The sequence below is a fragment of the Delphinus delphis genome, chromosome 17 (genome assembly GCF_949987515.2).
Source record: "Delphinus delphis chromosome 17, mDelDel1.2, whole genome shotgun sequence".
In the NCBI taxonomy this organism is placed as follows: Eukaryota; Metazoa; Chordata; class Mammalia; order Artiodactyla; family Delphinidae; genus Delphinus; species Delphinus delphis.
In genome coordinates, this window is record NC_082699.1 from 23,318,100 (window position 1) to 23,333,172 (window position 15,073).

At 42.4% G+C, this 15,073-nt stretch overlaps 1 protein-coding gene across 3 annotated transcripts in view; it reads right to left on the minus strand.

Annotated features, from left to right (window-relative positions):
* TPD52 (tumor protein D52) overlaps positions 1-15,073 on the minus strand; it is a 225,520-nt gene that overhangs the window by 132,205 nt on the left and 78,242 nt on the right. For all 3 annotated transcript variants that reach the window (XM_069541561.1, XM_059994808.1, XM_059994807.1), the window contains exon 2: positions 2,341-2,456. In XM_069541561.1, the coding sequence (XP_069397662.1) occupies positions 2,341-2,456 (116 nt within the window). The remainder of the gene's footprint in view (positions 1-2,340; positions 2,457-15,073) is intronic.

Here is a 15,073-nt window from a genome sequence, read left to right on the forward strand (position 1 = left end):
TAACATGGAAACTTCAGCTGTATTTCTATACAGTAGCAATGAAAACTCTGAAAAGTAAATTAAGAAAATTCCATTTATAATCACATCAAAAAGAATAAAATAATATAAGGTTAACTAAGGAAGTATAAGATTTGTACACTGAAAACTATAAAACATTGCTAAAAGGAATTAAAGAAGATCTAAACAAATGAAAAAACACTCCACATTCATGGAGTGTAAGATTTAATATTGTTAAGGTGGCAATACTCCCCGAAATCAATCCTCAGATTCAATACAAGTCCTATCAAAATCCCAATGGCATTTTTTTGTGGGTAGAAAAGTAGATTCTAAATTCATATAGAATTGCAAGAGACCTTAAATAACAATTTTGAAAAAGAAGAAAAAGGTGAAAAAGTCACACGTCTCGATTTCAAAACTTACTACAGAGCTATAGTAATCAAAAGAGTGTGGTATACTCAGAAGGACAGACATATAGATGAATATATCAGAATTGAGAGTCCAGAAAGAAACCTTTACATCTATGTGAAATGATTTTTGACAAGAACGCCAAGAGCATTCACTGAGGATAATCTCTCAACAAGTGGTGCTAACAAAACTAAAGTCACATGTGAAAGAATGAAGTTGAACCCTACCACAAACCATACACAAAAATTAACTCAAAATGGATCACAGGCTTATATATAGGAGAGAAGTTTTAGAAGAAAACATAGTGTAAATCTTCATGATTTGAGTTTGGGAAATGGATTCTTAGATGTAATGCCAAAAGGACAAGCAACTAGAGAAAAAATAAACTGGACTTCATCAGACTTTAAAACCTTCGTGCATTAAAACACTATGAAGAGGGACCTCCCTGGTGGTCCAGTGGCTAAGACTCTGTGCCCCCAATGCAGGGGGCCCAGGTCTGATCCCTGGTCAAGGAATTAGATCCCACATGATGCAACTAAAGATCCCGCATGCCGCAACTAAGATCCAGCACAGCCAAATAAATAAGTTTTTTTTTTTAAAAGACACTATGAAGAAAGTAAAAGGACAATGTATGGAATGGGAGAAAATGTTGCAAATTACATTTCTGATCAGGGTCTAGTATCCAGGATATAGGAAGAGCTCTTACATCTCAACAACAAAAAGGCAAATAATGTTTTAAGAGCATGGCAGAGGTTTGAATAGACATTTCTCCAAAGAAGGCATATAAACGACTAATAAGCACATGAAAAGATGCTCAATATCATTCGTCATTAGTGAAATACAAATCAAAACCACAATGAGATACCACTTTACACTCACTAAGATGGCTATAGTCAAAAAGACAGAAAATAAAAAATGCTGGCAAGGATGTACAGAAGTTGCTGATGGAGATGTGAAATGGTGTCCCTGCTGTGAAAACAGTCTGGCAGGTCTGAAAAAAAAGTTACCCATGGAATTACCATGTGACGAGCAATTCTACTTCTGGGTATATCCCAAAGGAATTAGAAATAGGTATTCGAACAAGTAGTTTTCCACAAATATCCCTTAGCTCAGTATCTACAATAGTCAAAAGGTGGAAACCACCCAAATGTCCATCAACAGATGAACAGATAAACAAAATACAGAAGATAAATACAATGGAATATTATTCAGCCACAAAAAAGCAGTGAAGTACCAATACAAGCTCAACAAGGATGAACCTCAAAAACATTATACTAAATGATAAAAGCCAGATACCAAAAGTCACATGATATGTGATTCCATTTAAATGAAATATTCAGAATAGGTAAATCCATAGAGAGAGAAAGCAGATTAATTGTCACCAGGGGCTAAGGAAGGGAAAACGGGATGCCAGCTTAGTGATATGAGGTCTCGTCTGGATGTGCTAAAAATGTTTGGAGCTAGATAGAGATGATAATTGCACAGCACTGTGAATATGCTGAATGCCACTGAACTGTACACTTTACAATGGTTGCTTTTTAGAAAAAAAAAAAGAGAGGAAGGTATGGAAAGAAGGTTCAAAGGACCTCTATCCACAACACTGCCAAGGGGAGAAAAAAGTCAGTGAAGCAGCCGAAAAGCCAAGCGCATCGGGGTTAGTGAGGTCGCTTAGAAGATATTCACTAGTAGCCCTCATCCATTTCCCACTTCACACCCTACTTCTCAGATCCACTTTACCTGTACCTACCTTCCCTCATATAAAAACCAACTGATCTCACACTCCCTCATCTCTTCTCCCCCACTCAAGATCTCTAGGAGAGTAAACACATGTTGCTTTCTCTGCCCTGAGTCTACGATATTACCATGTGCTTTAGAAAAACAAAAGACAATATAGTAAGTGCAAAACATGAAGTTCCAGAAGGATTGCGCCTTTACCTTTGCAAGTTCTCTTCTTAGCTCTTCTCTCTCCTCCTCTGATAGGGTCTCAGTGGCACTGATAGTGGCAACAACATCTTCTCCTTCCTCGGGTACTGGGTCTGTTCTCAGTAGACCTTGTTGGAGATTTCAAAAAAAAAAAAAAAAGTCTGTAAGGTATGAAAGCTAAGTAAAATTCTCCTTTGGGCTCCTCCACTGCCCCAGCCAGAATAAAGCCAATTAGGTTAGAGCCACACCTCATTTTTCTACACCTTCAAATGATGTGGCTGTCCCAGGAACACACCAAAAAAAAAAAGTCTGACCTAACCACTAAAAACCAACAAATGACACCCTGCCAAAATATGAATTTAAAAACTACAGCGCCGGGCTTCCCTGGTGGCGCAGTGGTTGCGAGTCCGCCTGCCGATGCAGGGGACACGGGTTCGTGCCCCGGTCCGGGAAGATCCCACATGCCACGGAGCGGCTGGGCTCATGCGCTATGGCCGCTGAGCCTGAGCGTCCGGAGCCTGTGCTCCGCAACGGGAGAGGCCACAACAGTGAGAGGGCCGCATACCGCAGCAAAAAAAAAAAAAAAAAAAAAAAAAAAAATACAGCACCCTCTCTGCTTCTGTTCATTTCTCCAGTCACAATATACTTACTGCAAAGCAGAAGAGTTAAGAGGCCAAGAATGGGATCTTCCCAAGACCTTAAATGCTTAACTAGTCAATCAGCATGACTAATAATTCATAGTAACCAAAGGAAGGAGACTGTAAATGTCTTTAGCTTCCTCTACTAATCAGATTCAACTCTTAACAGCCTCAGTGAAGAACTATCTAAAGAAATTTTATTCCATTTCTTTCCCTTAGTTAGTGGAAGTAGGAGACACCTTCTTGTAGCTTTTTAAAAATATGTATCTCATCCAGATACCCTTTTAAAAATCCTAAATTATATACTCAGAGAAATGACCAACACCCACATAATATTTCTACCAAAACACTATTTATGACCAATCCTGCCACACCCATTGCCCTGGAATAGAGCCAATGTCTACTCATCCATCAGGAAGAACTCGGTATTTTCAGAGGGTAGCCAGGAAGCCACCTGCCTCTCGGCAAGTCTCCCCTCTCTTCTGCCCAACCAACCAAGTACAAGGCTAAGAGCGTGGGCAGTGAGGCCCCTGAACCTTGGGTGATAAATTTAAGAGGGCACTAAAAAACCTCAATATAAATTATTTTAATGTTTTAATGTAATATTTTTAAAAAATCAAAGTTAATTCAAAGAATCCACGGTGAACAAAGTACCAAATTTTTAAATAGACAGGCTCAGTATGGTTGATTTTTCCTTTTGCCTCAGGCTCCAAAGGTGGCTTTTCATAGCACTGTTACTGATCTCGTCTTTATTTAAAATGCTAGTATGTTGTTCATCATGGATTCCTTCCATTTTAATCTTCTTAAAACACCGCATTAACATAATACTCATCTTGATTGCAGGGCTTTTCGATGCCCCCTTAAATTCTACACCTGAGGCGAGGGCTCGCTCGCCTTACCCTGGTCGCAGTCCTGCCACCCATTCCCATGCCCCAGCTGTGGGCGTTCACAGTCTCCTCTGGCAACAGCTTTTTTGCACGGGGAACCAGGAAAAGGTCTCCTCCTCTTCCTGCTCTTTGCCTCTTTCTGCCAGTGAGCATTCCAGGGACCACACTGTTCCCCACCAGCCCTCACGTCCACTTCTGGGAAGAGCTGGTTTCACCACAGTGGCAATGTGGCATCCGCCCAAAGCAGGATGCCAGGTGGCAGATGACAGACTTAAGAGGCAGGCAGAGAGGAAGACCGACAGAGAACGAGCACGCTGTTTGACAAGCAGCCAGCGCCATGGCAAGCCCGGGAGGGGTATACGTACGTACATTGTGTAAAAGGTACAGACACTTGCACATGATCTATTGTATATTAACTGCATAAGAGCAGTTGATAATTACAATAACAATAATTAGTAGCATAACAGTGCCTACCTGAAAGGTGTTTACAGAATTGTTAAAGGCATAAAAGTAACACAAATAAAACAATTCAAAAACCACAAACTAGAGTGGCAAATAGGATCTCCTTCAAGTCCTCTCATGCAAAGACAATACGTGACAGGTACAATCAGTGGATCGAAAGCCTCCATGAATAGCTGCTTCTGCGGGTCCCCTCTAAAATATCTTCAAGCAGATTGCCCAAGTACTGATAGAAATCTCATCATGTCACTCTCCAGCTTAAAATGGTTCCTTTAGTAGCTCCTTGTCCTTTTCAAAGCAACTTCGACCACGTAGTTTAGCACACAAGCCTCACTGGCCCCATCCCCTGCTATCTGGCACTGGAACCTCTTACTCCAGCTTGAGTCATATCAAACTGCGGACACGGTGTCGTGCTATGTACGGCCAGAAACCACTGAGGAGGGTCCATGTGCGCTTGCTAATGTATGCCCTATACCAGATTATTCGACAAAGGAGCGTGAGACTGAGGATGGGATACAAGCATACAGGCAGCAATCGTATGAGGCAAGAGAATAAGAACCACAACAGAGTTCATTTCAAACATTATTTTATTTTTAATGTTTTGCTCAGACCCTCTCAAGTTCTCCAACTAGGACAGGACCCAACAAAGCGCAAGAAAACTCAGGTGCTGGGACTTCCCTGGTGGTCCATGGTTAAGAATCTGCCTTCCAATGCAGGGGATGCAGGTTTGATCCCCGGTCAGGGAACTAAGATCCCACATGCCGCAGGGCAACCAAGCCTGCGCGCTCTAGAGCCTGCGCACCACTACCGAGAGCCTGGGTGCCGCAACCAGGACCCGATGCAGCCAAATAAATAAATAAACAAACAAAAAACTCAGGTGCTAAACCATGCCTTAAATAGCAAAGCTTCTTTCACACTTTTTAATAAACACTGTTTTGCAGATCTACCTATGGGGGAAGATGCAATATCTGATTACTAATAATGCTTTACGCGTAACTGCCCAATTCCAGAAAGAATCTAAGAGGATTCTGATATTAATCAAGAATTTAGTTGAGCTACCAGGGAAAATAAGAATCTCAGAAAAGGGCGTTCTGGGGTTGTCCACAGTTAGCTTCGGGACCTCCAAGATGACCTTGGGATTTTATACTCAGTCTAAGAAAGCTGGTAATTACACGTTCTGCTTTTTTCATATTAGCCTGTAGGTGGCAGCAAATTATCAATATTAAAATTTAAAGGCGAGGTTTGTTTTAGGATCATCGACTAGGGAAAAAATTGGAAAATTAAGGACATGAAGGAAGAACAGAAACATAGATATCGAAATCACCTGCAAAACCTAACAGTCATGACTTAGGAAAATTATTAATAACCATAGCCGCCACCACAAAGTGCATTCTATTTATATCCAAATCTGAGCTAAGTGGTCCCAGTACATTACATCATTTACTTGCAACCCTTCTGTGAGACAAGGATCACCATCACCATTTACAGATGAGGAAACTGAAGCTTACAGAGGTTAAGCAACTTGCCCATGGTAACATACCTGAATACATGGTGGAGTTAGGACTCTGAACCTGAATATTTTAATGTGAAAATAAAACTTCAAATCATTCATTGTACAAAGCACAAATAAAGACAAGAGTAGGGAGCTGAAGGTCAGACTTGGGAGATACCTAGAGGCAATAATAAATAAGACTCTGTAAAAAATGGTAGAGTATATCAAAAGCAGTCTTTTAATCATTTCCAACCATATAGTTTCCTCAAACCTTGTTATGTGTTTCTAGGTATTATCCCATATCTTATATGTTCAGTAAGAGTAGAGTATTTATTGCAGAGGTAGAATCTGGCATGCTGGAAAAAAGATATTAATTTCTCATTCATAACATGAAAGTTGGGACATGGAAATGTATATCGGTATAGATTACTGATAACTAATGAGAACCTACTGTATAGCACAGGGAACTCTACTCAGTGCTCTGTGGTGACCTAAATGGGAAGGAAATCCAAAAAAGGGGATATATGTATACGTATAGCTGATTCACTTTGCTGTACAGTAGAAATCAACACAACCTTGTAAAGCAACTATATTCCAATAAATTTTTTTTAAATATAGATTACTAAAAACTACAAATAATTCAAAAATTCTTATTTGATCATTAATTTTAATGTTCCTCCTCAGAGTCTGACAGAAATCTATTTTTAAAAGACAGAGAAGAGGGAGAAAATATGACGTATTTATTGAGATCTAATATACCAGCCACCGTGAGGGGTGACACATTTACATATTATCTAAAAAAAAAAAAAAAGGGCAAGAATCTTACAACCAACACCCAATGAGCAAAGCTGTATTTGCAGTATTTACTTCCATTAGGAAACTGAGGTTCTCTGAGGTTCAGTAATGTGCCCAGAGTCACAGAAATTAAAACGCAGGTCTTTCTGACTCTAACCTCTTACTCCTTCATGTACACTTTTCGTAGAGAAATTCCAAAGAGCAGGGGGAACAAACAGCAGGTCAGAAGGGAAGCTGGAAGCAGAGGGCTTTTTGTTCCCTGCAAGTGTGAGAACACACGGGGTGCCTGGCTTGAAAGTCACAGATACCATTATCGAGCCCAAGTGACTGCAAATCAGTGATAATTCGTTCCATCAGGTTACTAACATTTTAGCCACTTGCTTAATTCTTCTTCTAGTTCTGCAAACAGATTGCCAGCCTGTCTTCAGTTGCATGCATGGGATCACCCTGAAGAGTTTCATCTGGGGAGGAGAGCCTGAAGCCCATGGACAGGAGAAGTGTTGGCTGCCCAGGTGGGAGACCCACTGCCAAGGGAGCGATGGGGATGAACCAGGAGAACGGTGCCCCTTCAGTCCTGAGACACAATTTTTTCTTCTACATTTTACATCTTTGAACTGGAGATCATTGTACAGCCAGCCAGCTAGGCAGTCCTTGTGGCATTGCTGATTGTCACCTGTAGCTATGCCTCAAAATGTGCAAAATGGGTGTCAGCGGCTTAGAAAAATCACAGACCTCTCTTCTAAGAAAGGCTGTATCACAGGCGTTTTGTGAGAGCAAGATAAATAAAACAGACATGGAGTATTTCTAACTGAAAGGGAACTCAGATAAGTCAGGCGATGCACGTGAAGATGTTTCAGGAAAACTTGAACTGAGCTGACTTTAAAAAGTATGCACGGGGGCTTCCCTGGTGGCGCAGTGGTTGAGAGTCCACCTGCCGATGCAGGGGACACGGGTTCGTGCCCCGGTCTGGGAAGATCCCACATGCCGCGGAGCGGCCGGGCCCGTGAGCCATGGCCGCTGAGTCTGCGCGTCCAGAGCCTGTGCTCTGCAACGGGAGAGGCCACAACAGTGAGAGGCCCGCGTACCGCAAAAAAAAAAAAAAAAAAAAGTATGCAGAGGAGTGTTATGATCAATGTATATGTCTGAATAAATCTGAAAAAATAAGCATAAAATTTTAAGTGACAATTTTACTTAAAATAAAATTTGTTTTCACTTAAAATAAGCTAATTTTAAGTGAAAACATTGTTTTTTAGTTTAACTTGCAGCAATTTTTTCCCTTAATGAAACATAAAATAATGGTACATCGTAAAATTCGTAAAATCTGTGGTGTCTTTGATGTGATGAAACATGATACTTTGGACGTCAGAGAATTTGTTAGTACTTTGAGGAAAATGAAGTTCTTAGTGTTTTGCTTCAGTGGAAACATGTCTGAGGAGTGAGAACAGTGGGGAAGAACGAGGAATAATGGGGAAAAGACTTCAGTCTTGAACAGTCTCCAGTTCCAGAAAACAAGGTCCTGACGTCACACCCTTATCTTTTCACCTCAGGACTCATAGTGCCCAAAATAAAGCAAACGTTCATAAATATTTCACTTGAACTGACTTATTTGCTAAAGATTTGTTCCAACTAATAAGTTTCTCTTTCCTCCATTCTCCTCCCACCCCATGCATAGCCATCCATTTGCTACATAGTCCCAAAAATTTCAACCAGGGAAGGAAGTAAAGCTTTTTTGATACATATTTAGAACCTACAATTAAAACTAAGCCACAGTTGAGAGTTTGGTGGGTACCTCCCTGCTCAGGTGTGGTGGGTGCAGCCCCTATAGTGGAACCCTAAACAGTTCTCTCTTCCCTTCAGTTCTTCGTCTTTCACCTTTTTTTTTTTTTTTCCAATCAAGGCCAACTATTTCCCTTCAAGACTTTCTATGATTATCAACTAAAAAAATTTTAACCATTTTCATACACTTTTAGATCTGAAAAGAATTTTGGATCATTTAAATCCAAACACTTCACTGCGTAAAGACAGGAAACACAGGGCAGAGATTTTTAAAACTAGATGGTGTTGTGGGTTGACTTACGTCTCCCCCACCCCCCAAAAAAAGATACCTTCTACTTCCAACTCCCAGGACCCATAAATGTGTCTTTATTTGGAAACCGGGTTGTTGCAGATGTAATCAAGATGATATCATACTGGATTTAGGTGGGCTCTGATCCAGTGGCTGATGTCCTTATAAGTAAAAGGAAGTCTGAACACTGGGACCCGGAGAGAACATCATATAAAGACCCAGAGCGCACAGAGACACAGGGAGCACACTGTGTGATGCTGGAGGGCAGAGACTGGAGAGATGCAGCTGCCTGCCAAGGCAAGCCAGGGGTTACCAGCGGGGAGCTAGGAAGAGGCAAGGAAGGATGTCCCTGCAGGTGGCAGAGGGAGCATGGCCCCGCTGACACCTTGATTTTGGACTTCCAGCCTCCAAAACCGTAAAAATAATAAATTTCTGTTGTTTTAAGCTGCTCGGTCTGGGGCACTTTGTTATGGTAGCCCCAGGGAACTGAGCCCCAGGAAACTGAGCCCCAAACCCCGTTACCTGTTTAAAAAATAAAAAGGCAGGGGCTTCCCTGGTGGCGCAGTGGTTGGGAGTACGCCTGCCGATGCAGGCGGACGCGGGTTCGTGCCCTGCTCCGGGAAGATCCCACATGTCGCGGAGCGGCCGGGCCCACGAGCCATGGCCGCTGAGCCTGCGCGTCCGGAGCCTGTGCTACGCAACGGGAGAGGCCACAACAGTGAGAGGACCACGTACCGCAAAAAAATAAATAAATAAATAAAAAGGCAATAATTCCACCTAGCTCTCTTTTTATAAGAATATTTTAAAAGACCACGAAATCAAGGGTGGGCACATACTCAGTGTTCGATAAGGATTTGCTGTTTCACCTTCCTAGGTCCTACAAGTCGTCCTGGCGATTTCCTCTCTCCTCCTCCACGACGCTTGATTCACAAAGCTCACTTCCTCACTTCCCATCACTCTCCAACCCCTCCGTCAGCATCTGCCCCTCCTCCGCCCCTTCAGCTAAGGACAGTCCTCCATCACGATCTCATCTGACATCTCTAGGTAGCGCAGACTGAACCTCACTCTGAAGTCTCCGGTCCTGATACCTCCCACTGTCCTCCCTGCGTTTTTTCCTACCTCTCTGAGATGCACCTCCATCTCCCTCTCCCAAGGAGTCCACTTCACCCTCCACCACCAATCCCACCTCCCCTGCCTTAGTCAAGGCTCTTCCCATGTTTTGCTTAGATTCTTGCCCCCAAAGCTCCTTGATGGTCTCTGTCCCCTCCAATCCATTCACTGCCCTGCCAACAGAGGGATCTTTCTAAAACATGACTCTGACCACGGCACTCCTTGCCTGCCATACGTCCTTGTATGGCTGCCCACCTGCTAGTAAAGCTCACTGCTCTTGACAATCTGGAGCCCACCTATCCCATCTCCTGCTACTGTCCTCACGCCCACACCCACCCCCGTGCGCTCACTGCATCTTCCAAACTGCAGTTCCTCTGCAAACATGTTATTTGACGGGTTTATTTTTTTTTAAGGAACGTATTAAGAAGTGAGTTAAGATAAGCTGCCTCCCCTACTTATTTTTCCCCTCTGACTTTTTTATTATGGTAAAATATACAACATACAATTTGCCATCTTAACCATTTTTAAGCATGAAGGTCAGCGGCATTAATTACATTCACGATGTCGTACAACCACCTCCACCCTCTCTTTCCACATCATGCTCTCCTTTCTGTGTTTGCACATGTTATTTTCTCTTCCTGAAACCCTCTCCTTATTTCCAAGTCCCATTCATTTCAATAAACCAGTAGGAAAAGTCTCCTGCTCTTGGAGGAAATTCTCCAGACCTGGTGGCCCGGGCTGCTCTGGGCCTAATACCCCTCTGTATATTGCCTACTGTACTTAGAACACAGCCAGCTGGGCAGTATTTGACCTTAGCACTGCGCTCCGAACACGTAGCTTCGGCCCCGCACAGTATCTGGTGCAGAGTGTCTGGCACACAGGAGACACTCAGCAATACTCTCTGAATAAATGAATTGAAGGAAGGCACCCCGTGGAGTCAGAGGGAGCGATAGGATCCCCGTCTCCCATCCTGGTCTACCTTGCCCCTCTTTTTATTTTATGTATTTCATTCTCACTTCACTGCTTTCACCTAAAAAGGTTTACCTATTTAAAACAGACGTAAAATGTCACTTTTCTGAAGCAATACAACTCTGCGTCATACATAATCTAATAGATTGCTACCATTTGGAGCAGGGCACCTACCTTCACGTTACACAGAAGGTGTGTACACGGCAAACGCTCCGTGGTTGAATAGGTGGGGCGCTAATGGTCTCAGAGCAGGAAGAATATAACATCAGCCACCTCCAGGAACATTCAGTTAGGAGGGAAGAAGGTGCCACAAGAGAAGTGTAAGGTATCAGCTATTGAAGTCTGAATGTTAACACTGTCTACCCAAGGGAGAATTTGTAAGAGGATAATCAAGGCCTAGAAGCTTCTCTGGAAAGTAAAACTGTATACACCTCTCTTACACAGTCTTCAAAGAGGCAACGATGGCTTTAAGACAAGAGGAAGAATAAGAAATTTCAGTCTCTGGGGTTGTTTTCTTTAAGCATATCCAAGAAGAAATATGCAGCCCCTTTTTTAACCTAGAGATACCACCAAAAAAAAAAAAAATATATATATATATATATATATATATATATATATAAAACATATAGTTCAAAATATCTTTAGTGGTCATATCCACAAAGATCACAAGATAAAAATTTTTCCCCTTAAAGGTCTGTGCTTGGGGCTCCAACTTTCCGTGCCTTATTCTTTGTTTCCGGATGTAACAAAATCCAGAAGAGGGGGAGGAATACTTGGAGGTCCTCGCACCAAAGTGGTTATCCTTAAGAGACCCTAAAAGCAAAGGACCCACTTAAGACGAGGCTTCCCAACTGTGACATGGTGGACATTTAGAGCAGGACAGTTCTTGGCAGGGGGTATCCTATGCAGCGTCCCATGGGCATCCCAGGCATCCACCCACTCAGTGTCTGCAGCAGCCCCTCCTGCACCCAGCAGTAGCAACCAAACCGTCTTGAAATCTCCTCCAGATGTGGCCAAATGCCCACAGGGGGGCAAAAGTTCCCCACTGACTTCGGGCAAGGGAGCCTCTGACACCTGCTATTTGACATTGATTATTTTCAGAAGAAAGAGATTCAGGAGCACGGGCTGTGAAACCTTGATACTCCTTAAGGCTGTGATTTTCCCATATTTGCTCATGGTGAGAACAGTAAAACCTTAGGAGAGAAAAATGAGTGGAGTAATTGTCATGGAGACAGCAAGCAACAAGAAAGCTGAGGAAACTCGAGTCACTCCACCCAGGGGGGTGACCCAGGAACCCAGGAGATGAACTGGGCAGTGACAGGGTCATCAAAGAGGAAATTCCTGCAAGCCAGGGAGGGGAGGCAGACAGCACCGACGCAAAAGGGGGAAGAGAGCTCTCTGGCCAGACGGGCCACCGTGCTCCTGGGACTCAACTCTGAAAACAGGGCCCGACACAGCAGTCAACTTCCTGCCCAAGAAAAAAGGTCACCCTCCCCGAACTTCACTTCCCAGGAAGAGTGGAGGAGGAAGAAAAGACAGCAAAGGGAGAACATATTCATATTTTCAAATGTTTCATGTGCCTCTCCAGATTTTTTTTTTTTTGGATCTGCAATATATTGTAAAGATGAATAACTAATTATGGTTAATATAGAAACAATTTTAAAGTCCTAATTAACACAAGTGTGTAAGAAACATAATGAAGAACACATTCTTTGTTAATGAGGAAAGAATTTATCTCAAGGTTTTATTTCCCAACACACTTGCTGGAGTTCCAAGAGTTAGAACCAATCCCACAGCATGCAGTTTTCACCATACCAAGAATCTTTAAAATTTGTATCCAGAATCATATTGATAAAACCAGTTAACCTCTCTCCAGATATTCTTAAACTGACCCTTGAATCTCCTTCATCTTAAAAAAACAAAAAAAAGAGAGAAAGAGGAAAAAAAATCTTTAGCCAATTATTTCAGAGCCATCTGTCCCCACAGACCCAATCAAGTGTAAAACTGGCAAAACTGGGGCACTCCATGAAAGGGGGTGAAAGGTCAGCCATGGAGGAATTTGGGGATCCCCAACGGGGAAGTCACTCCATCCTCAAATCTCCTCTGTAGGAATAAGAAGGTTCTACATCTCTTCAATTCTGCTCAGATTTTTATTTTGTAAACCATATATTTGCTATTTAAGACCTTGACAATCCTGAAAAACTTTCAAGAAGTGATGACTCCTTCCCTAAAAAGAAGAGAGAATGGCACAGAGTAGAAATCAAGAAGGGGTATAAAAGAGAATGAAAAGGACATTTCAGTTCGAGTTTTTCCCGTGTTGTTAGAGTGTCAAATACGACAGCACGAAACTAAAATGTCAGAGTTTTAAATGGTTCCTATTTCCTGAAACCACTAGAAATAACCAAAGGGTTTTTTTTTTTATAAACTAGGGCTGCATCTTTCTGTACGTTAGAAAATCCTTAAGAGAATGAGTGAGTCTACATAAATAACATTTGGGAAGTTTTCCTTGTAGATGTTCACAGGATGGAAGAGAAAAACGCAGCCAAGGAAACCAGCTGTGAGGCCACTCTGCTGACCGCATGGCAACATGGGAAGTTCAGGTCCAAGCAGCACATGAGGAATCAACAAACTACCCCACTTAAGACCCTTGACCAAAGGAAAGGTTAGGCCTTAAATGATTAACCTGTTGTATGATATCCGTTACCAGACAGGTGGAGATTTCCTGTGATCAAAAAACAAACAAACCAAAGGAAAAAAAAAACACACACACACTGGTTTGAGAACTGAGGGTGAGTATGAGTCCCGACTTAGGCTAAACTTTGTGATTCAGGGACTTAACACCTCTCTTGGCCTCCATGTTCACATCTGTAAAATGAACTGCAGTGTGATTTACTCTTTGCCAGTTTCATTTCATTCATTCATTCATTCACTCATTCATTCAACCAACAATACTTGTTGAACCACAGCTGTCAAGCACTGTTCCAGGTGCTGGGGGAAAAGCAGTGAACAAAAGACTGACACCCCTAATGGAGCTTTGTATTCCAGAATCTGAAATCGGTGTTTTTCAAACTATGCACTGTGAAATCCATTTAGCAGTACCAAATGAGCATTTTTAAAAGAAGAAATGGAATAATATATCAGAGTACATCACACATAGTAAGGATAAGTTCTGTTTCACAGGATTCTGCTTCAGCTATTGACATTTGTATCTATGAGAGTTGTGGATCAAGAAGTATATGGCATTTATGAACGTGGGCTGGCTGTACCAAGAGAGTTTTAAAGTCCCTGATAAAAGACCTCTTTTTGTTCCAGGCACTGGCCCTCATCCTGTCCTTCACTCAGATTGCTTCTGAGGAACATTCTACCCACAGATTAAATCTTGTTACCTTCTCATTTGCCCCATGATGGCATTTTGGATAAATATCAAAGAATATGTTTTTCAGATCAGTGTTCCCAGCCTTTCTGAGTATGATTCCTTTTTTTTTTTTTTTGCGGTACGCGGGCCTCTCACTGTTGTGGTCTCTCCCATTGCGGAGCACAGGCTCCGGACGCACAGGCCCAGCGGCCATAGCTCACGGGCCCAGCCGTTCCGCGGCATGTGGGATCTTCCCCGACCGGGGCACGAACCCGTGTCCCCTGCATCGGCAGGCGGACTCTCAACCACTGCGCCACCAGGGAAGCCCTATGATTCCTTTTAACATCAGTCCTTTTTTTGTACTACTTGTCTGCTGATTAGGAAAATGCGTAGTGGTCAATAGCCACGTGAGCTTTTAAATGGATTTATAATGTAGGAATCCATCCTAAGCACTCCTATCTAGAAATACAAAGGCTGCACACATACAGAAGACAGTACTCATTCCACCTACGCCTCACACTTGACGTTCAAACAGATTTGCAAGCTTCTTGCGCCCCGAGTAGTCCTGGGCACAGAGACTGGAGATCCCCACTTTGATTTGCTTATTTTAGAATCACCATGTTCTTACTAGGTGACTGCTTATGGGGGTTTCTATTTGTTTTACTGCTCTCTCCACTGTTCCTTTTTCTTTAATTATCACAAACTAATAAATCTCATGAGCACTGGTGGGTACATGAGCTTGTTTTCAGTTTTTGTTGTTCACTGCTTTTTTTTTTTTTTTTTAATCATTCTGTGTCGAATCCCATGAGCCCAGACTCTTACAGATTGCTAGTAGGAATTGGGGAGGTAATTGTTCAAAATCTGCCTAGAGACACACTCAACCCTACCCACTGCTTCTGTTTTAACAGAAAACATCCAAAGGCAGCAAATACTACAGCTGGGAAAAGTAGAAGGAGGTGGAACAGAGACATAAAA